The sequence below is a fragment of the Photinus pyralis genome, unplaced genomic scaffold, assembly GCF_008802855.1.
Source record: "Photinus pyralis isolate 1611_PpyrPB1 unplaced genomic scaffold, Ppyr1.3 Ppyr1.4_LG2, whole genome shotgun sequence".
NCBI classification, from domain to species: Eukaryota; Metazoa; Arthropoda; class Insecta; order Coleoptera; family Lampyridae; genus Photinus; species Photinus pyralis.
The window spans coordinates 46536717-46558660 of NW_022170403.1; the positions used below are offsets into that span (position 1 = coordinate 46536717).

Consider the following 21944-nt stretch of genomic DNA (forward strand, 5'->3'; position numbering starts at 1 on the left):
AAATGTAATAAAACCAGGGTGTTCTATTGAAAATAAGAAAGTTACTATCCATATTTGGTAAAATAGGAATAGTCCAGTCAAATTAGCGCAATTTTGGGCAAATAAAAACATTAATCGGTAAAGATCTGAATTTTGGTATACACATTTATTGGGACTTTCTATTGAACATACTAAAAGTCCCTGTCAAAATCTGTTGCGCTCGAGACGCCATCTTGGAAAAACGGTACACTTTTCCACTTTTTTGCCCATGTCTCGGCAACTATTACTGATACGAAGAAATAGTTTACATGAAAAATATAGTTTACTAAATTCCCTATAAAAAAGAGTATTTACATTTTTCTTGTATCTCCAATACTTTAGCTGTAATCTCACGTTGAATGCGTCAGAACGCGTTTAGGCCCCGTATCGTAGTTATAGGAAGGAGGCCGTCTTTTTTATGACTACACCGAAAGCTGTAAAAGCACCAAAAAATGAACAGAATCGTCTTGCGATAAAGCATTCTAGCAATGACATAATGTTTCATGATACGATCTGAGACAATTTTTTTTTCGGGGCTCAAAAAAAGGCAGTGTATAACCTTCCTTTTTTACCAAAAATCGACTACACCAAAATTTCTCGGAAAAACACTTTTTCTTTTTAATTTTGGTGCGTAGAATCCAAATCAATTCGTACTTTTTCGATCAGACTTCTCAATCAAAAGTTATAGACTAGAAACCAATTTCGAAAAAAATTTCAAAGGGCTGTAACTTTTGAACTAGTAGCCCAATCTTGGAACTGTTTGAAATTATGGATTCTACAGGCCACATTCTATAAGAAAATTTTTTTCCGGGTCGATCTGAGACAATTTTTCTCTCGGGGCTCAAAAAAAGGCAGTGTATAACCTTCCTTTTTTACCAAAAATCGACTGCACCAAAATTTCTCGGGAAAACACTTTTTCTTATTAATTTTGGTGAGTAGAATCCAAAACAATTCGTACTTTTTCGATCAGACTTCTCAATCAAAAGTTATAGACTAGAAACCAATTCCGAAAGAAAATTCAAAGGGCTGTAACTTTTGAACTAGTAGCCCAATCTTCGAACTGTTTGAAATTATGGATTCTACAGGGTACATTCTATAAGAAAATTTTTTTCCCGATCGATCTGAGACAATTTTTTTTTCGGGGCTCAAAAAAAGGCAGTGTACAACCTTCCTTTTTTACTAAAAATTGACTACACCAAAATTTCTCGCGAAAACACTTTTTCTTATTAATTTTGGGGCGTAGAATCCAAAACAATTCGTACTTTTTCGATTAGACTTCTCAATAAAAAGTTAATATAATAATAATATTACGCAACGTCAACTAGGATAAACAGGATAAATATGCAAAACTAACACTTTGGAAAGTGTTATACAATACCACCTTCAGATGAGTTGGAGTTAGGTGTGGAATACAGTAAATTGTGCACATTCAGTATCATTTTTTTGACCGTTTAATTAATTACCTTTTGGAATATAAATAATGCACTTGAAGCATTTCAACAGTTGATGGAGTGGTTTTGCCAATAATGTAATTATTAATTGATTGCAGCACGAAATGAAAAACAATAGAGGCTGTAAATTTAACAAAAACATACAAATTGCAGTTATTCGAATTAAATAAACTAAAAGTTGTGGGAAATAGTTTAGTAAAAAATGGCGGTGTAAAACCAGAAACAGAATCTTGAGTTTGCTTGCTAAATTATTTAAGAAAGTCAAGCTTAGCCTTTATCTGAATTATTAAGAAAAATCTACATTATTAACCATAGCCTATATTCGTGAAATGTTGCTCCAAATATTATCTAGATACCGTAGATATCTCTAACGGGGCCTATATTAGATTCATTCAAATACATTATTGAAGCTCAGAATGAGTTACTCAAGAAGCACAACCAATATATTATGCATTAAGGGCATTGATCGTCAGAAAAATCATATAGAGAAGGAAAAATTTCATACCAAATCACACAGTATTTTCAATTGATAGGCTTTTGAATATTGCAGATTCAAAAAGGTTAGAATTAGAATAAGCACAGGACATGATGGTTTGCAGCCACTTATAAAAAATATGGATACATATTTGTAAATAAATGCCACGGCCATGAATCTCATTTAGGAACAATGAGCGTAGTGGTCCAAAAATCAAATTGTTTATCTGAAAAGGAGGTTAGCATTGCAAAATGCGTACGATAACGTTAAGCTTAGTACCGTATTGAGCAAAATAATGGGTTTGTCGACATTGAACAATATTTCCCAATTCTTGTCAACATACACACGTTAAACACGCAGAGCGCACTGTTTGACTTGTGCCTGAATTTAAAAATTCAATTAACATCGCAAACACCACCCCATTTATCAATATTAAAATTAATAATGGACTTACTTTATATTTACCCTAAACGTTTTTTTTTTGCAGGAAGAGACTATCTTTGAAAGGAAAACAATGCTCCCTTTCATCAATCAATCCTTTTATAAACTGAAGCTAAATGAACGACCGAAATGACGTCCTGAAAGACGAATGTGTGCGTGCGGGTGCGTGTCCGTTTGTCTCTAGTGCGTGAAAAGCTCTGAGAACTTAAGCTGCCATGAAGACGGGAGCGTGATAATGACAACGGTCGGAATGGGCACTATCGGACCATCAACGTACGCCGTGTTTTTGCTATTTGTCGTCCTCTCGCTTTCCACCACAACATCCAGTTTAGAATTGGGTAAGTCGTTTGCGATCAATTTCAAATATAAAACCAGAATGGCTCGAATCGACGTCTTTTATTCAGACCCATAGTGTCGTATCATCTAATTTGATAGCTTAACCTCCTACTAAGATTACGTAACTGAATTTCAGAACTTGACAAATATTGGCGAAATGCAACGTTTTACGAGTAGGTACATAACCTCGTACCTAACTTTGTCGCTGCTACAAGCTTAATCATGAGAAATCCTGTTAGCGATTTGTTAAACAATCTTAGCACATGCAACTTAAACTAGTGCATGTTGCGGTAATAGTTGGACGTTCGAGTCAGTCTATGTTTGAAAATTAATGCTTCTATAACTCGACTCGGTGTAGTCACCGTAACGTTGTGGTCCTTCTGCTAAATTATACGGTTATTGCCATTCAAAACTGAATGTTTTGTAACTTTTTAGGTCCCGTGCGACCCTTTTGCTTTAGTTGGAAACATTTTTTTATTTAAGATTCGTGTGGCTCTAAGTAATCGTAAATGATCAAAATGTGTCACTGACAGTGGATATGAAATTCCGCTTCATAGGTACCTATCATCAAATCAATAATATTAAAAGTTCAGAATATTTCAACTTAATAACAATGAATTCAGAAGAATCATAAAACATTTAAAAGCTTCTAACAAATGTACAGGAAAATTCAGTAACTTTGAACAAAAAGAGTGTTGTAGAAATTCCTGTAAAAATCAAAATTATGAAAAATTCACAACATTCACAGAATTATAAAATATTCGATATTTGGATTTGTTATTGCCATACAGTTAGTTTTGGATGTTCTTTTACATTACGTGTTGGATGGCGGAAATTAAAAGAAATTGTATAAAAATGCACATAAGATACCTTGATGATTATATGAAGAATACCAGAAGATCATCTAAATGCTGCGAAGACTTTGTGCAGATTTTACAAGATTCTCAAAAACAATTTTAAGAAGCCCTAAAGAATATCAAAAGATTCTCACTTAAAGATGCTTTAAAAATTTTTGACGACTATCTGGGAAGTTCTCTCAGGATACTGCACAAATTCTTTATAGAATTATATTTTCTAAAGACACACCTATAATGTTCTGGAGGTTCCTCTTTGGAGAACTTAAAATTTCAAATTATTGACAATATGGCAATGCTGAAGAATATTTTCAAGATAATTGTTAAAACGATTCTAAGAGAGGGTTTTAAAAATGCTTTTCTTAACAGATTTCAAGATTTTTCCAAAGTGATTCTCAATAATGACTGTGGATATTTCACAATAATTTTGAAAATGACGGTTAAAATAATTCTCTAATGTAATTTTCGAGATTCAGGTAGGTATTCAAGTCAATTATTTAAAAAGTTTTTAAAATACTAGACAAATATTCTAAAATTTGTTGTAAATACTCTACTAGTTCTCTGAAAATAATCGCATGATTCTCTTCAAATTCCCTGGAAAATAATCGCGCGAGTATCTATGAGCGTGAGATCTACCCTGAAATATAGCAATATTTATTAAGAGGAAAGTATTGCAGTAGAAATATTCAAAAAACAAAAAATACACATGGAAGGATCTAGGGGGATGAGATCTATTCCGCACGACGAAAATAATTTCTTAAAGGGGAAAATAACTAACCAATATTTAATTCAAATCACAAAAATATTTGTTTTAATTTCTGTCGTAGCAAAATCGATTTTGAGAAACAACGTAAATCGTCAAACTTGAAACTTGAAAGTTACATGAAAGTTTGTAGAAGGTTTGTCGCTAAGCAATGCCTGCTGTTGGTAAACTGTACCTGAATTTCCAACCCCTTTTTGAGGCTATTTAACTCCAATAAAACATGATACATGATGTTATGTATACCAATAATTATTAAATCCTTCGTCGTTTTACTGAACTATCACACTAAGCTCTTTCATTAATTCACATTGAACCGAATAGAAGCACAACAGCAAATATTGGCAATGTATTAGATGGATACGCCCACTTAACGTGATTAAATCAACTTCCTCATTAAATTTCGTTTTGTACCTTTGCGCGCTGTATAGAATACGGGCTAATTTTAGTCGATACCCTTAGAAATATACCACCCTACAAAGCAACAGACGTGATTTAATTAAGTTCTTTCTTTTTCGTTCAAAGAGATTTGAACAACATTGGTCGGAAAAGACGAAAACATGGGTAAAAGAAATAATTACTTTAGGAAAAGTTCGACACATAACGTGACCGTCAGAATGTGTAATTTAAAGAAGCTCGATCTAATATGTAGTAAACTTTATCAGTTTAATTGGAGATGTAGTTACGCTTTAATATTTTGACGATATTGCAAGAGCTTTTCTCTCAAAATAAGAAATAATTCTGTTATTGAAATTTGAGTAGGTATAGAAGTAATCTGAATATTGACCTTTAATAGCGTGTGTAGGTATCTATAGCGCATATTCCGTAATATTATATTAATAATTGGTATAAAAGAAAAAATCCAATATGGAGGTTTTTGAAAGAGCATATAGACATTAAAACAGTAATACGTACGCGTTTCGACAGAAAAGCTGCCATCATTAGCTAACAATTGAAGAGAAAATAACATAACAATTCCATTTACACCAATTACAACTGGAAGTGAAAGTTTACGATTTCTACGACTAGGTTTCCCTCATCATAGTCATCAGTAGGGGTCTTAATGTGGATTCTTGGTTTCAGTGCAAATGCAAACATAGCCACACGAACTGTAAAAAATCGTAAAAATCAACAATACAATAATAGCAGGTAATTTCTCGTTTGCTTTCGATCCCACAAATGGAGGACTTATATCCGGAACGATAATGAAACATGATAACGAGAAACCGCCTAACCATCTTTGTTGTGGATATGTACATGGGCTTCTCCAAACTTGCATTGTTTGAATTAAAAACATCAAAGTTGAATAAAGCAAAGAAATTTAATGAGACCGTTTTTATACATAGAACTCTTCATTATGACTGTATCAGTTTTAATCTCATTAAGGCTTTTGCGAACATTATATTTACGCATTTACCAATTGCAGAATATAATTACGTAATGAACGACGACCCCTTTACTCGTTTTTCCGCAAGAATTAATAACATAAAGGTATTCACATCAAAACGAAAATGACGTAAGCTTTATCAAAAACATGTATTTAAAAGGGTTGAAATTTTTTTGAAGCGCTTAATTACTGTGGGGGTCAGTGATCTATTAATTATTTCGAAAAGTTTCGATAAAGTAACGTGATGGGGTTTCAAATCATACGGCGAAGACGTCTCGCCAACTTTTACGACGATACGAATTGGGTAGGTATATATTGAAAAGAAATAGCTACCGTTTTCAGAAAAAGAAGTAAAAAATGTATATAGGTTGCTTCGCGTAATTAACCTCCCGGCTTACTTTAACTGAAAATTCCTATATACTTAGCGATTAAAGGATAACGTGTTCATTCACAGGAAAACGTTTTGGTTTTTAACAGCGGTTGATGCAACATTGCGATAGGAGAAATTATGAATTAGAATTTGAGTTTATCCATTCACACACAATGGCTGAATGGAAACGAAATTCCGTTGTTAACTCTGAAAGCTGCACTTCTATACCTTTGCCAATGTAATTAGCTACCTAAAAACACAATCCGACAGTTAAACGAAATTAAAACGAACTTTCTTGTTATTTTTGCTTGCGTAACTAGCGAGAGTACTTATTTTGATTAAAGTTTAGTAATGCAATCTGAAGTCCTTAACTCCTTAATATAAACGAACTGGATTTCATCTTGTCGGCTGCTTAGTTGTCACATCTAACTTTGCAAGGGTAATTAGAGTACAATGAATAATTTAACCCGGTCCTCATAAATACTAATTGCGGGGACCAACCTAACCCGCTCGCTTTCAGTAGCTTTTTGTTTATTTACATGCTTTACTATCGGAGGTCTAAGGTCTATTGGATTTGAATTATTGTTACACTTAAGACTGAAACGGCGACCACGAAAACGTTTAACACTTAAACAGTGTAGTGATAATTCATTGAGCTTGTGTACCTATACCTGCTGAAATTATGCAATGTATGCTCTCCTTGGTTCTTGTTTTACTACCATTAACCAACAACGAACGTAAACTGATGTATTTTATAGCATAGACATTTTGTGCAACTAAACTACAATATTGCAATTTTAAAAATTTGAAAAGAATTTTGAAATATCTACGATATTGTTTGTAGGAGGGAATTAATTGTACCCGGCATCTCCAGTGTAGAAAGGCCGATTTGTTTGCACCCCACGGTGTCTCCCACAAGTAGAGGTTGATCTGCAACAATAAAAGTGAAAATTAATAATTGTATGCAAAAAAACATACAAGCTAAAGAATAATTAGAATTTTAAAGCATCTCCAGAAAAATTAACGTCAATGCTCTTTGAGATCAAAGGCGTCAGGGTGGAGAAGGTTACGGGAAACCACTCCATTAGAGACCTCACGGTATACCTTGAGAAGTGCCAGAGAAAGATGAAAAGAAATATGGATCCTTTGAATATTAAATTTTCGGGAGTTAAAATGGTCCCCAACTGTGGACCGTATACGAAGAGTACATTCAAGAATAACAATGAGGAGGAGGGAAAAGGTAAATTGAAGATAGAAACTTAGAAAAGCTTGGAAATCAACGGTGAGAAATGATTAAAAACAGCCTGGATTTAATTGGAGTAAGTGAAATAAGATGAAAGGGGCAGGGACACGAAAATTGAGATTATGCAAAGTTTTTTACAGTGGTAAAAAAGAGGGAAAAACGGCGTAGGATTTATTGTCAGACGGGCTCTCTAAATCTGAACGCTGTGCCAAAGGAAATGTTAGTGATTCAATTCTCCTATCCTGCAGAGAAACTAAAATAATAGCTACCAACAACCAACACATGGTTTACCAAGAGAAGACTACACTTGGAAATCCGCTGCAAATCATTATTGAAACCAAATAAATTGTAATGTAATGAAATAGGAAAATTTGATAGGACAGGAAGGCACGATTTTATTTACCATAGGAGTAAAAATGGTACGTGGGACGTGTTTATAGCAATGAGGTGGAAGACAGGAATGGAAAAGTACTGAAAGAAGAGAAGAAAATTTAAAGTCAATGGAAAGAGTATTATGATGGTAGATCTCTATAAAACACACGAAAAACCAAGGCAATTGGAACTAGAAACGGAAGAATAAGTCTGTCCTGACCATATAGGAACCAGTATTATGTTTACCGAAGTAGAAAGGGCAATGGAAGATATGAAATCAGATAAAGCTACGGGGATATATGAAGTTCCAGTGGAGAAACTGAAGTGTCCTTAAGAAGAAGGAATGAATATCTCTATGCAATGAAATGATATATAAGAATCTGGCTAAAAAGAAAGAAACAAAGAAGTGTGGTGCATATAGAAGAGTCAGCCTGGTAGGACATACAGGAAACTAAGACACAGCGAAAATATTGTTAAGAGTGTTAAATAGAAGGTAGTTGCGTTAGCGACTAGTCAAGATTACATTTTGGATTATGGAGCCTATGATGGGGTGGTCACAGTTGCATTTGATTTTGTTATTAGTTATTTTTTTTATTTATTTATTTTTTTTTTTTTTATTATAGTTATTAGTTATTAGATTAGTTGGTAGGTGGTTATTGTTTGTATACAGTCGTGTCACCGTATTTCTTTCACAAAAAGTTGATCAGTTTGTAAAATCCTGGAATATTAAGGCTGAAACGAAAATCTCTACATCCCGATTTCTTCAGCTGCAGGATCTGCAACTAACCACACCTTAAAACTTGCGAAATATTTATCAAAATTTAAAATAATGCCTTATTTCTAATGCTCGTTCTAATGTAATTCTTCTGTTTTTTTTTTCACATTAATTTTCATGTATCCACGTCATTTTATAATCTAAATTTGTGTTTGTCCGTAATTGGTTGTTAACTATTGGGTAATCCGCCTGGATTCAAGTACAAATGATTTAAATGGAAATAGTACTTTGGAGAGTTCACAAATAGATAAAAATGAGATCTTTTTACAGTTTAACCAAACCAATTATACTTTTGGTTTATCTATGTGTCACTCCACCTACTACGAAGGCAATTTTCCAAGATGGAATGAATTTAGCTTTTTGCCCTAGAAAGAAAAGTGTACAAGTAATTCGAATCGTGAAACACAAAATGTATAAGCTATTTAAATTGGTAGCTTGAGCCAATGTCGCGTACTTGTAAAGTTAAAAGCGCCCCGACACCGAAAATCCATAAAACGCGATCCAACTGAAGATTAAAAGCTAATGAAATAGCGAACCATTACACTAGGTAAACACGCTTTTATCTGTTCACAGCTAAAGCGGCAAGAAAATTTGTAATGCATCTACTCTACTCTTTAACAAAATCGCTTGCATTATCAACTACTTGAACTGCTCGGAGCAAATTTAAACATTGTATTTAGTGTAGAGTGGTTTTACGTTGGGGGTGCTTTAATTTCGTCGGTTTTAGGTAAACTGTTTCGGCATGATGCATTGCGTGTACCCCTTATATAGTGCTAATTCCAAATATTGAAATAGCCTCCAGTTGATTCATTCAAATTAGTTAGACCTCTGATGCATGGAACGTACTGCGAGAGTTGAAAGTGGCGACACAGTAATTTCGCGTCTCTAACCAGCAGCCGCAGGAAATATTATTTAAAAATCCGCATTTGGTTTTCTGTAGGTATATGTGTGGGTATTAAATTTATGAAGCAGGCCAACCGAGGCTAAGGCGATTAGAAATGTCACGTATAATTATAAAATGAAAGCTTCTCTGATGTACAAATGTTTCAGTTATATAAACGAATGAAAATACTATAAATGCCTGACGATGAAAGATTTGTGGACGAAACGCGTTTTTTTCCGCCGTTTGCTGTTCTAAATTTGTAGATATTGCGTACACTCTCCTTTATATTTACATAGGAAAAAATTAGTCGAGCGTCAAATTTAATTAACGAAACGGTTTTGTTTCAGTAACATGCACGGCGGCCCTTGGGATGGAATCAGGTGCAATCAAAGATTCGGCCGTTACAGCAAGCTCAGCGTACGATGCTGGTAGTGTGGGACCTCAACACGGAAGGTTTGTCATTCAAACAAATAGTCAGTGTCTAATGTCTATATACCTATCCGAGCTCAAACCGAGCTCTGAAAAACTCTGTACGTCATAATGACGCAAGCACTTCGTATTTTTTGACAATACAAAGAAAACTACTCTAAAAGCTTATAATAAAAACGATTACTTGTACCTTGTTAATGTCTCTTTGTGTTTTCAGTATTTAAATGTACAAAAACGTACATCAAACAAAGAAAATCTAATTAAATTTTCCATCCTTCTAGACGTTATGCTCTTGTAATGATTATAATTTCGAGAAAGGCAAATGAAATGTATTCTCTCCTTTTAGATTACGCAACGATAAAAACGGCGGCGCATGGTGTCCTCGTCAGATGGTATCGCGTGACGCCAAAGAATATTTAGAAATTAATTTGGAGGAGCTGCACGTGATTAATGGTGTGCGAACGCAGGGACGTTTCGGGAACGGGCAGGGTCAAGAGTATGCCGAGGAGTACATGGTGGAATACTGGAGGCCGGGGTTCGCGAGCTGGTATAGGTGGAAGAATAGATCGGGAAAGGAGGTATGTTAAGCGGCCTTTCTTGCGTTATCGAATCTTGCACTGAATTCATAAAATTCTGTAGGCAATTATTCATCATGATGTAAATGTTAACGGCACAGTATTATTCCCGTTGTTTTCTGTTTTTAAGTGCGCTTTTGACAGAAAGTAATGATTTTCTGTACACCTTTTAGAGGAAGAATAACAATTTTAATCGCGGAAAGTGCTCTAGATACGAAAAATCTATTAGCACCTCAAAGAAAGTGTGCGCTATTATGTTCCATATTCACATGGAACAGGGTTTACTTCCACTCTACAGAAAATCCAACGACCAGCTGGATCGATTATTATAAATGAAAAGTCTACCTACATAGATTTTTAAGTTAATTTGATATGAGGGACCATTAAGCTTCAAAATATATATGGAAAAAGACTATATATAGACCTACTATTTTCATGATTTGCTTAAAATAAGGCATAGTCCTGACCCAAGACGAATACCTATTCAAAAAATTGGTCCAGAGTGTTCAAGAATCAGACCCAATTTGACAATTTTGAAAAGGTGAAAAAAGTGTTAGTAATCGACTTAGTTCGCTGTTGTTACCCTCCTTTGGTTCTTTTTCATTCGTTTATTTTCCTGCACAATGTTCTCTTCTTATTACTTTCGTCCTTTTCAAGACTATTAGTTCCTTTCGAATATTTACAAGGTGAGTAAAACACTTTTTGCATTGCAAATTCCTTTTTTTTGTTGTAGCGTATAATAGGTGTACACCGACATGCATTTTACTTTAGTAGAGAATAAGATGCTTTTGCAGTTCTATTTCCGTAATGGGACTAAAGATGAAAATGGAGTTTGGATGTAATCGATCGTATCCCGACCATGATGAGATTTACAATAATATACGCCGCAATAAAGGAATAGCACTCGAAACTGGCAAAATGCTTCTATGCTTCTATAAAGGGACCGTAACTCATCCTCGAAAATTTTATACAAAAAAAGTACTACTTCTGTGGACAGCATTTCGGCCTCAAAAACCAAGAAAAGGCGTCTTCTTTCCGCGGGGTCTCGTATTTAATTCGAAATCCCACTTAAATTCCTTAAAACTGTATCAACCAATAAAAACTGCATAGAGATAACCCCAATTAGATATGATCGTAATTATTAACGCAATGATTTTTCTACAGGAAACAGGTATGCAAACGTACTTAGCAAGGGCGGTTTACTGCGGGTATTTTTTAAATATGTTGATTGATATTAAATTTAAACCTTTAGTGGAGATGGCTTTCCACAATCTCCAACTGAAATATTTCTCTAGGATTAACGTGCATTTTATAAATACCATTTGATTCTCACGATAATACTTATAATTTTTTGTGCGAAAGTCAATTTATCTCCATCAAATTTGAACCTATATCCTCGAGTTTTTGATACATTTTTAATGCAACCGTTTTTAATGTTTGCTGATTGGCCTATTTCATATTATCAAAATTATACATACAGTTACCGAACATCTACGCACTTTTGACAAAATTAATAAGATAATTCAAGAACTGTAATGTAAGGATCTTAGAAGTTCTAACAGTTTCAGAATATTTAGGTGTTTCAGAAATAGTCCTGCAAATTTAGTAGATCTCAGAACCTATAAAAGCTTTGGAGACTTTAGAAATTTTAACAAAGGTTAGAAACTATTAGACTTTAAGGATTTTCAACTTCTAGTAACAGAAATTTTAGACCGACATTTAGGGATTCAAACAGCTGATTTTTGTGTTTGTTGAAAATCGCAGTTACGACCGGTTTGTTTAATCGATCGCTTGTGTGTGGTATTTTGCTTATAAGCTCTTTTTTTGAGCTTATTGGTTGATTTTGTCTAATAAACTTGTTTCATCTTTTACGTACTGCAATATAAATTTAAAAACACAGAGAAGGTTGAAAAAGAAGAAGAAATATTGCTCAAACTCCCGAACATAAATCAAAAAGGCGGTCAACAAGCTAGCAAATAACTGTATAGGTAAAGGCGTGTAACCACATAAATGTTGCTTTGTTGCTCTTGCTTTGTTGTTACGTTGACAAATACACAATTAACGGGAATTTTGCCACTTAGCAAACTTCTGACAATGAGGGTTGTTCTACAGATCAGGAAAACGAGTAAGAAAGCATACCTAGGTCAAAGTGGTGCTTTTGTCTAGTGACACTTGAGCGTTTCGTTATAAGCACAATTTTCATTCAAAATTGCACTTTGTATAGGCATTACACACCAAACTTGTAAACTTTTCAAGAGGAAAATCGGCTCGTGAGTACTTTAGCGACATTCTTCATTTCTATTTCGAAGAAATTCCTCTATTGCGAATGTTATAAGAAAGTATCAGGAATAAATTCCCGAAACGTGGGCGTACAATTTTCACTTTCTGAGCAACATTAACGTCTCGCATTAACAATATTGAGAAAATTTATAAGCTAGAAGAATATATTTCCATTTTATCTACGAGTATGAAAATTGCCAGACGTACTTTAGAATATTACCCCATATAATTTAGAATGTCATTACATTTCCGCACTACTGAAAACTTTCAAACTTCTGAATACCTCTTGAAACTTATACTCTTATAAGTTTCGCTTATATAATTCGCGTTTTGGCCAATTCCTGCTATGGGGAAATCGATAGTCGAAAAGGTAAACAAATTAACTTGAATTAATAGCAGCACAAATGCCCAATCAATCGAACTATCGAAATTATTTATTTATAAATTAGACACGAAATGCCAAAATTTACATTTTTGGATAGTATTCATGCCATTTATCTTATTAACTTCATTATCGTCAAGTACTTTACAGTTTTGTATCATCGAAACACCGTAGGTAGTTTGGACACCAACTATTTCAAGGGGTGTTTATCCCTGTGATACGTCAAGGGGCCTTCCGGAAATCCTTTAAACAAGAATAGCAATTTAAACCCTCGCCTAATTCAAATTACGTAGTTTCTAAATAAATTTTTCATACTCGCAGTATCTGTGTATAGCATTATATAACCGTACAGGGGTGACCTTCCCTTTTAATGGCAAAGGGTACACATTTTTGTTTTGTTTCTTAGACTGATTTCAATTTTCTTTTTTTGATTAAGTAACCACCTTCAAGGAGTTCACCTTAACCCAATACACGAAAAATGTAAACCCTCTCGCCGTATTGAAATTATGTTACTTTTTTGGTACATTTGTCTGTAGTTCTGCTTTCTATTTAATCTCGACGACATCTTTTGCACATAGTTTCGCATCAGATCATATAAAATTTGTTTGTTTCTTTGAATAATTTTGTTCAAGAGTCCTCGTCACGAGCTATCGTATACAATCACTGGCTGTTTTGGAATTTCGTAATTTTTAAATAAATTATCCTCTACTTAGCACCTTCCTTAGCATCCCATTTATCATATGGAGATTAACTTTTGCGGTGCCTCAAATTTTTTCCTCTTGATTAAATATTTTCAAGGGGTCCACCCCACCCTCTATAAATAAGAAAAGAAATGTAAACCCTTTACGTATTGAAATTAAGTATGTCATTTTTATATATAAATTGTTCCTTTCTTAGCACCTAGTTTGGCATCCCATTTAAACGCCAAAGGTGCAACTTTTGAGGTACAATAATTCTTTTGTTTCTACAGAAGATTTAAGAACTAATTGCTGAAGCAATCTTTTTACGCGTTAATAGAAGGCTACAAGACATTTTTTATTAACGAGCGAGTGGTTACACCTTCAAATATGAGTATTAATCGAGCGAAACGTTGCTTGACTGCAGCCAAAAAATGAATTATTAGCAATAAACACAAACAAAAGTAAAAAACCTGTGAAGTCGCTACAACATGGGTCCCTGTTCTTTTTCTATGGAACTTGTAAAAATTCTTTTAGTTTCTTATCATCATCTTCTTCAAAATATTTAAATTTAAATCTGTCTTCTGACAATACGAACCTTTAGTTCGTTTATTCATCGAATGTTTTCCATTTCTTGGACATAGTTACTTTACTTCTTTGGATGCTTCCGATTCTTATAGGTTCACATTCTTTATTGATTGATTTAAATTTTTACGGATAGCAACCGCACTTGTAATTTATATCATTGGATTAGACGACAGTCCAATGTAATCGAAATTGTAAGTAATTAAATTGTTGGCATAATCAGAAGCAAAGGAAGCGAAAATTTGCAGTTACTTGCCTGTACCTACGCGCTGTGTTTTTGATTCTTTACTAAATTTAGTTATAGTACACGTACCTATATAACGTGGGCTTAAGGTAAATAAAATCGGAAAATGTAGGTCATGGAGTAAAGATTATTTTTTGCTCTGGAGAATATTTCAACCTTTCATGCAAAACAGAGCTTACCCTAAAGCAACACGAATACATTTCTTATACATCCTTATTGTAATACACCTTTGACGCTTGAAAATCCAATTTAATATTTCAAGAATCATTTCCCGGGAAAACCATTTTTCAGGCACTTTCGCAACCTACGTATATATGCGTATAGGTATATACTATCTGAGCGTATAAATTAATAACATAATTTAGTTATGAGGAAAATCAACTCGGGGTTTATTACGCACCTCGTAAGCCGAACTCAGTTTAATTTATAAAATAATCTTAATTTAATGAGAGGTTATGTGTGCGGCATTGCGTGCGGTTTAATGAATGATGGCAGCCGAATTTCTGCATACCAACGCATAAACTTAAAATATTAGAGTAATTATTCATTTACTACGAGAATGTGGAAATATTTCAGTATTAAGTTATTATAATTACACCCTAAACGTATGACATGCTAACAAAATTCATATATATTTACCAAATTTGCATTATTATTCGCGTAATTTATTGCAAGACTAAGCAAATACCACCCATATTAGATTGGAGATTTGTTCAAATTAAGCAGGACAGCGCGTAAGCTTTCGGAACTGGTAAAAATGTTTACTGCATGTTTTTATGACTGAGATCTTAGACTGGAAACAGTTCGTCGTCTGAAGTAGATAGGGTGAAAGGCCGTCATCGTAATAATAAAATGTATCACAATCAATTAAACTGACAAACCTATCGTAGTTTTATGGCAATTTTCTACATACTTACGCAAGCCTACATTATGCACATTGGAAAACTTAGTCATACTTGTGTCAGTAACCTCATTGATTTCTAAACATTTTACAAGACATCAAATCATCGACTACACAAACTTTATGAATTGCATGCGGTAACAAAACGACAAATGTCCTTATTAAAACTTTCTTAATTTCTTACTTTAAGATACTTCAAATCATTCAAAATGGATACAAATTATTTCCACGAGACTCAAGATCATAGTATAAGTAAGTTTGAGGATTTGGATAAGAGCAAGAAACTTTTTAGCAATACAAGGAAAAGTTTCATCATTTCCTTTCTATAAACGGGTTATTTAGAGAAAGAGGGCAAATCAATAACGATTCTTAAACAAGAACTGCCATTTGTCCGAATCAAATTATCAGTTTAATGAAGTAGTTTGCGACTTGTTTGATTGATTGAAAGAAAGATGTTTTGTACAATGACGAATGTTTGTTTCTCTTACAATCGTCCAATAAAACACTTCCGTAACAATTTCGTAACTCCCGCTGCGCAAAATTTAACCAGCATGTAAACGGTTGATGTTCGTCTCAAAGAGTTCCTAAATTTGCAGAAGGTAAAGCATCTGACCATGTACCAGATGTTCAGATGTAGCAAGTAAGATGGCTCTGTGTGGTGATCCAAGATGAGACAAAGATTGTTGGGGTTTTTCAGTCATAAGCCGTTGTAAATCCCAATTTTTTAGGTGTTTCGAAAGATTAGATGTTGTTTATACATAGAATTAGATGGAGAAGAGTAGCACTGCCAGGGGTATGGGCAAAGCTGGGGAATTATTTCCTTAATATTTTGAAGAAGGATATCTCATTCCACAAAACTGAAAGCATTTTTTTTACGAGTTTGTTCTTGGCAATGCGCGTTCTGACTGCCTGGGCTGCGGCCTCACAACCACTTTTCACCCCAACCTGACAAGGCCTTAGGTAGTCAAAAAGTAAAGTTGTGTCGTAGGAAAAATTTTTTGAGGAGTTGAAGATATAGATATTTGCCTCTTTATAGCATATTAACAGAAATAAACAGAAACAGAAAAAATTCTGGTATTCCTCAAGCTACAAGATACCTGCAGGAACATATCAACATTCTTGTACAGCGAGGAAACGCTGCTAAACGCTAAATCTGAACATCCTTAAGCGAGTGTGCAACAAACACAGCGATTTTCGGGAAATTTTGTAACTGGTTGTTTTAAATATGAAATTAAATGTTTGGAAAATTCCAAAAAAGTGGCGTTTGAAGTTTTGAAAACAAACTTCAGGTCAATTTCTATTGTCGTGATTGTGTGTGGTAATATGTAGAGCTAAATTGTATGTGCTTATAGAACTAGTAAGGAAAGCTTTCATTTTTCCCAAATTACAAGGGGTTTTGCGTTAGTTGAAAAATAACAGTTCTGAAATATGTATTCCTTTATTCTGTTACAGTCTAAGAGATCAGCAAAACAATAAGATTTATCAATAAGTAATTAACTATTAACCGATTAATAGAATCTTTTAACAAAAACTTCTGCTGCTGCTGCTTTCATAGAAAATACAGATCGTATAGAGGGAGGATTTGCATACGTTTTTAAAGTAAGATGCTTGCAGAATGTTAATATTTTGTGCTTTATGCAATTTAGATAAAACATCTCAGTGTATGTAACTTTACGGAGTACTTAACTTTCTCATCGATTTCGACGTGTTTTCCCTGTTTTGCGATGCAGGTTCTTTGGAAGGTGACCGCTGAGCTTTGTAGTTTGCGAAAGACCGAATTTCTAATTTCAATTATTTTGTTACAGTTGCTGCCCGGAAATACAAACACGTTCACCGTAGTTGATCAAAGATTAGATCCGCCTGTTGTTGCAACAAAAATTCGATTACTTCCATATAGCGATCACGTTCGAACTGTCTGCATGCGAGTCGAACTTGTCGGATGTGTCTGGACCGGTAAGTAAATCTTGGTGTTTGAAGCACTTATTTGAGGATAGGTAATTCGATTAGCATTCAGATCACGATTTCCCAGCGTCGCTAATTAGTTACGCTACCAGCAATATTAAAATTACCAAACAGTGTTTTGGTAAAATTATTATTACAAACTATCGTTTGATCTTATTTATTTAGAAAATGGCGCACGTAGTAAACTTAGTTCCCATCTATTTTATAAACAAATACGAACCAACGTATTAATTAACTTTATGCAAATTCGTTGACGCCATATTTCTAGCGGAAGTGCCTAATCCGCTCGGAGTCTATTTCGATTGTAGGGATTTGTGAATGGGGATGGATAAAATTGACGGCACAATTTTACGTTCTATTATTTTTTGAAATACAATCATATAAATGTCACGTTGACGTTATCTAGATGGCCTGTTGAGTTATTCCGGACCGCAGGGGTTGCACAGAGGTCTCGAGCTAGACCTCTCTGATAGGACATACGATGGACGGGAGGAAAATGGATATTTATTTCACGGTCTTGGACAGCTTGTCGACGGCCAAAAAGGACAAGATAATTTCCGTCTCGACCTTTCAGGGCACGGAAAAGGTAAGACGCCAATTTAGTTTACATCCGAGTTAAATAATAAGTTATTTACCTAATCGACTTGAGTATGTTCCATTAATCACGCGAAGTTGAGAGCGTTTTATTCTCGAACAAAATTTCTTACTTCTGTTACTTGAAGGATACGAATGGGTAGGGTGGCGTAACGATACACCCGGTTGGGCCGGTCATCCATTGGAAATGTTATTTGAGTTTGACAAAGTCAGAAACTTTTCAGCTGTGCATCTACATACAAATAACCTATTTACAAAAGATGTGCAGGTAGGTGAAGCAGGGTGACTTTATTTAATATTATCTTGTAGCTGGAGTTGCGTCCTATCGATTGAATTGCTACCCTTTCTATAATTCGGTTGATGGGATCAATCGGCCTCTACACGCACGCACTTTTTTTACAAATTTCCAGAAAAAATTACGATCCGTGTCTAGTGACAAAGGGTGACATTATTTGCAATTCACGCAAATAATGTCGTAAGCATCACAATTAGTCTCTTTTGCCCTGACGGTTAGGCGTTCAAGCACTGACCACATTTGTTTAGAATTACAATTTCGATAAATACGCTCACTTGATTTTCACATTTAACTGCCTGATATACTTGCGGGGAAATTTATGGTTATTTCATTTGGGAATGGAAAATCTGCCTTTTCAACCGATGTATGCGTTTAGAAATAAACTGGATTTAATAACGTTTAATGAGATATGTCGAAAGTTTTTGTAGTGCATCTCTTACAAAACGTACTGTAGGTACCTTGTGCGTAACTAAGATGTATTCCTTCTTTCAAGTTCGACATCTATTGATGATATACCTACAGCCAGAAAAGCGTGTCAGCGTTTCTCTTTTGAGGCCTTTAAAGTTTAAACTTTTTTAAAAAGGAAATTCAAGCCAATATAGCACAATTGATTGACGGTTATACCAAAGTTTGGTCCTATTTGGAACAGAAAAATGTAACATTCCTTTAGTTGCTTTAGTGTCTGCTTAATTAAATTAGTACAACCAACCCATCATATTTTTTTAACAGCATTTTGCTTTTTACGTAACTTTAACGATGGTTAGCATAGAACATGTTTTTTTTCATAGTAACCAATTCGCTTTTTGGGACTCTTCAGTAAACAATATTTTTATTAAATGATGCACCACACACTATACAGTTAGAGACTTGCCATAACAAGTCTCTAACTACGGTCTTTGATTAGGATTGGACTGAAATACGTAATTTTTCTATTATCAAAGGGATGCTTAGGAAACAAAAAAACATGTTTATTCTGATTCTTCTGTTTGTAGTTTTCATGAGCTATTCTCCGTTTTTTCTTAATCTAGAATAGATATTTACATTGCATGTTTAATGCTTTTCAGCACCGTTTTCTTTCAAAATATATAAGAAATATAGATACTTATTTTTCCATTAAAAGAATGTTATTTGATTGAATATCTCAATAATCCGACGTTCTTTTGAGAAAATATGCTTCATGTTTGCTTATTACTGCGGCTAGGTTCAGATGTTACAAATAAAGAAAAAATTTACGCCAAATGTAGACCCTTTACCCAAAAGGGAAAATTTTTGTTGTACCAATGTTTGAGCAACACAAACTGGAACTTTTTAAAAGATTCTAGTAGTCTCGGCGAGGTTAGGTTTAATATATTTTTTAATATAATTCTACAAGAATTTGATAATTGTTTACCAGTCAAGCGTAAACATTTTAATAAAAATCAAAAATCAATTTCCTGGTTTAACTAGCATTTAAGTAATTTAGTAAGGCCATGTGGTCAATTATCGATTCTTCTAGAAATACTAATCGTCAGGAAAGTCTATCGAACCTAACACCTGAAGAGTTCAATACATATTTTAAAGAAATTCCAGCGAAAATTACCAACAGAATTAATTCTACTTTTTCTGCAACATTAAGCACGAGCTCATTTAGTCGGATTAATAATCCGGCTCCCCACTTAAAATTTTTTTTGCACGAAGTAAGCATGATTGAGGTAAGAGACGCCATTACGTCTTTATCTAATAGTAAATGTCGAGACATATATGATCTTTCTGCAGAAATTGTAAAATGTCTAAGGGATTTAATTGTATTACCACTAACAGTGTTAATTAATGAGTGTTTTAGGGAAGGGGCGTTCCCAAAGGCACTGAAACGGTCTATTTTACCTTTGTTTAAAAAGGGTGACAAAGAGGATGTTTCAAATTATAGGCCGATTTCAATACTTCCCATTTTTTCAAAAATTTTTGAAAAGATCTTAAAAAATCGCATACTGAATTATTTTGAGGTCAATAATATTTTTTATTTGTTACTCAGTTGTAAACGTTGATTAACAAGACAAAACGCAAACGGGTAAACGTCATGTTTAAACGCTACTGACTTGTAAAACTGACAGCAGACCTGTAAAACTGATAGCAGACCTGTAAAAATTTTACAAGTTAGTAATCTAGTAATTTCATTGGCCAAAATTAATGCGAAGTCTCTGTTACATGGATAACATGATATTTTAGACATTTCTTCAAGATTAATTTAAGAACTAATTATTTACGTTTACTATTGTTTACAAATGAGTAACAAATAAAATATTGTACATTATACGCCAGGTAATAGTTTTTACTGGCTCTAGGAGATTCTCCTATCGCCAGTAAAAACTCACTTACCTGGGTAATAATGTAAAATACTATAATAATGCACAATACGGTTTTAGATCAAAAAAGTCAACGACGGACGCCCTTGTAAATCTATCTAGTACAATCTTAAATACATTTAATGAAAATAATTATACAACAGCAACTTTTCTAGATTTAAGCAAAGCTTTTGATTGTGTAAGTCATCAGATCTTGTTAAATAAGTTGAAAGCATATAATTTTGATGAAATTTCCATTAAACTCATGCAATCATATCTCGAAGAACGTTCTCAAACTGTTAGATATAACGGTTTATTCTCAAAAGAAATATGTGTACAGTCTGGTGTTCCACAAGGTTCCATTTTAGGGCCTGTGCTTTTCTTAATTTATATAAATGACTTGCCTTCTACAGTTAATGGTCATTTCATATTATATGCCGATGACACTACAATACTAAGCTCTGGTTCTAGTCTAGAAATAACAAATATAAGAAGTATAGATCTTCAAGGGCAGTCCAAGTCTTGGTTCCACTTGAACAAGTTGTCTCTAAATGAAGACAAAACAGAAGTTTTAACTTTTACGATGAGAAGGGACACTGATGTAATTAACCAAAAACCGGTGAAATTTCTAGGCGTCTATCTGGACTCCACACTTTCATGGACACGCCATATTGACGAGCTCTCCTCAAAACTGAACAGAACTGTGTTCTTACTCCGTAATTTACCAAACCATGTTTTTCCGGAAGTTACGCGCACTTCGGATTATTCCATGCCATAATGAATTATGGTATTTTAATATGGGGTCACTGCTCCTCTGTATCTAGAATCTTTAAAATACAAAGAAGAGTGGTTAGAATATTGGCTAACCTAGACTATCAATCTGATAGCAGGCAAGCCTTACCTTACCCTCACTTTACATATATACCTGTATGATTTATATGAAAAGTAATTGCCAAAAATTTAAATGCCACTCGGACTTTCACAATTATGATACGCGAAATGCATAATTACGTACCTACTTATTTACGACTTAAAAAAAGTCAGTACGGCCCTAATTTTTTAGCCATAAAATTTTTTATATGTTGCCCACCGCTCTCAAACATTGCAATGAAATGGAGTTTAAATCTAAAATTAAATCATATCTAATAAAAAAGGCTTTCTATTCACTAGAAGAATTTTTGACGAATAAATGTGATATAATGGAATAGTTTGTATAATTATTATGTTTGTTTGTAATTTACACTTGTGTAAACACCATGTGTAAAACATCAATAAATATTATTATTATTACTATTATTATTACTCTATTTTCTAGCTTCCTCAATAGCAAAAAA

At 34.0% G+C, this 21944-nt stretch overlaps 1 protein-coding gene across 1 annotated transcript; it reads left to right on the top strand.

The window, feature by feature from the left end:
* Positions 1-2437: 2437 nt before the first annotated feature.
* LOC116163430 (discoidin domain-containing receptor 2-like) lies at positions 2438-20355 on the top strand. Its single transcript, XM_031477339.1, has 7 exons — positions 2438-2723; positions 9713-9818; positions 10141-10372; positions 17244-17391; positions 17807-17986; positions 18123-18262; positions 18304-20355. The coding sequence occupies exons 1-7, from the start codon at positions 2621-2623 to the stop codon at positions 18325-18327; spliced, it is 933 nt and encodes a 310-aa protein (XP_031333199.1). The 5' UTR covers positions 2438-2620; the 3' UTR covers positions 18328-20355.
* The last annotated feature ends 1589 nt before the right edge of the window (positions 20356-21944 follow it).

Bases quoted from the DNA above. Each gene is read 5' to 3' on its own strand.
- LOC116163430 (XM_031477339.1), top strand. From the start codon at position 2,621: ATGACAACGGTCGGAATGGGCACTATCGGACCATCAACGTACGCCGTG. The intron at 9,819-10,140 runs GTTTGTCATTCA...CTCTCCTTTTAG, and splicing joins GTGGGACCTCAACACGGAAG to ATTACGCAACGATAAAAACG. The intron at 17,392-17,806 runs GTAAGTAAATCT...GACGTTATCTAG, and splicing joins TGTCGGATGTGTCTGGACCG to ATGGCCTGTTGAGTTATTCC.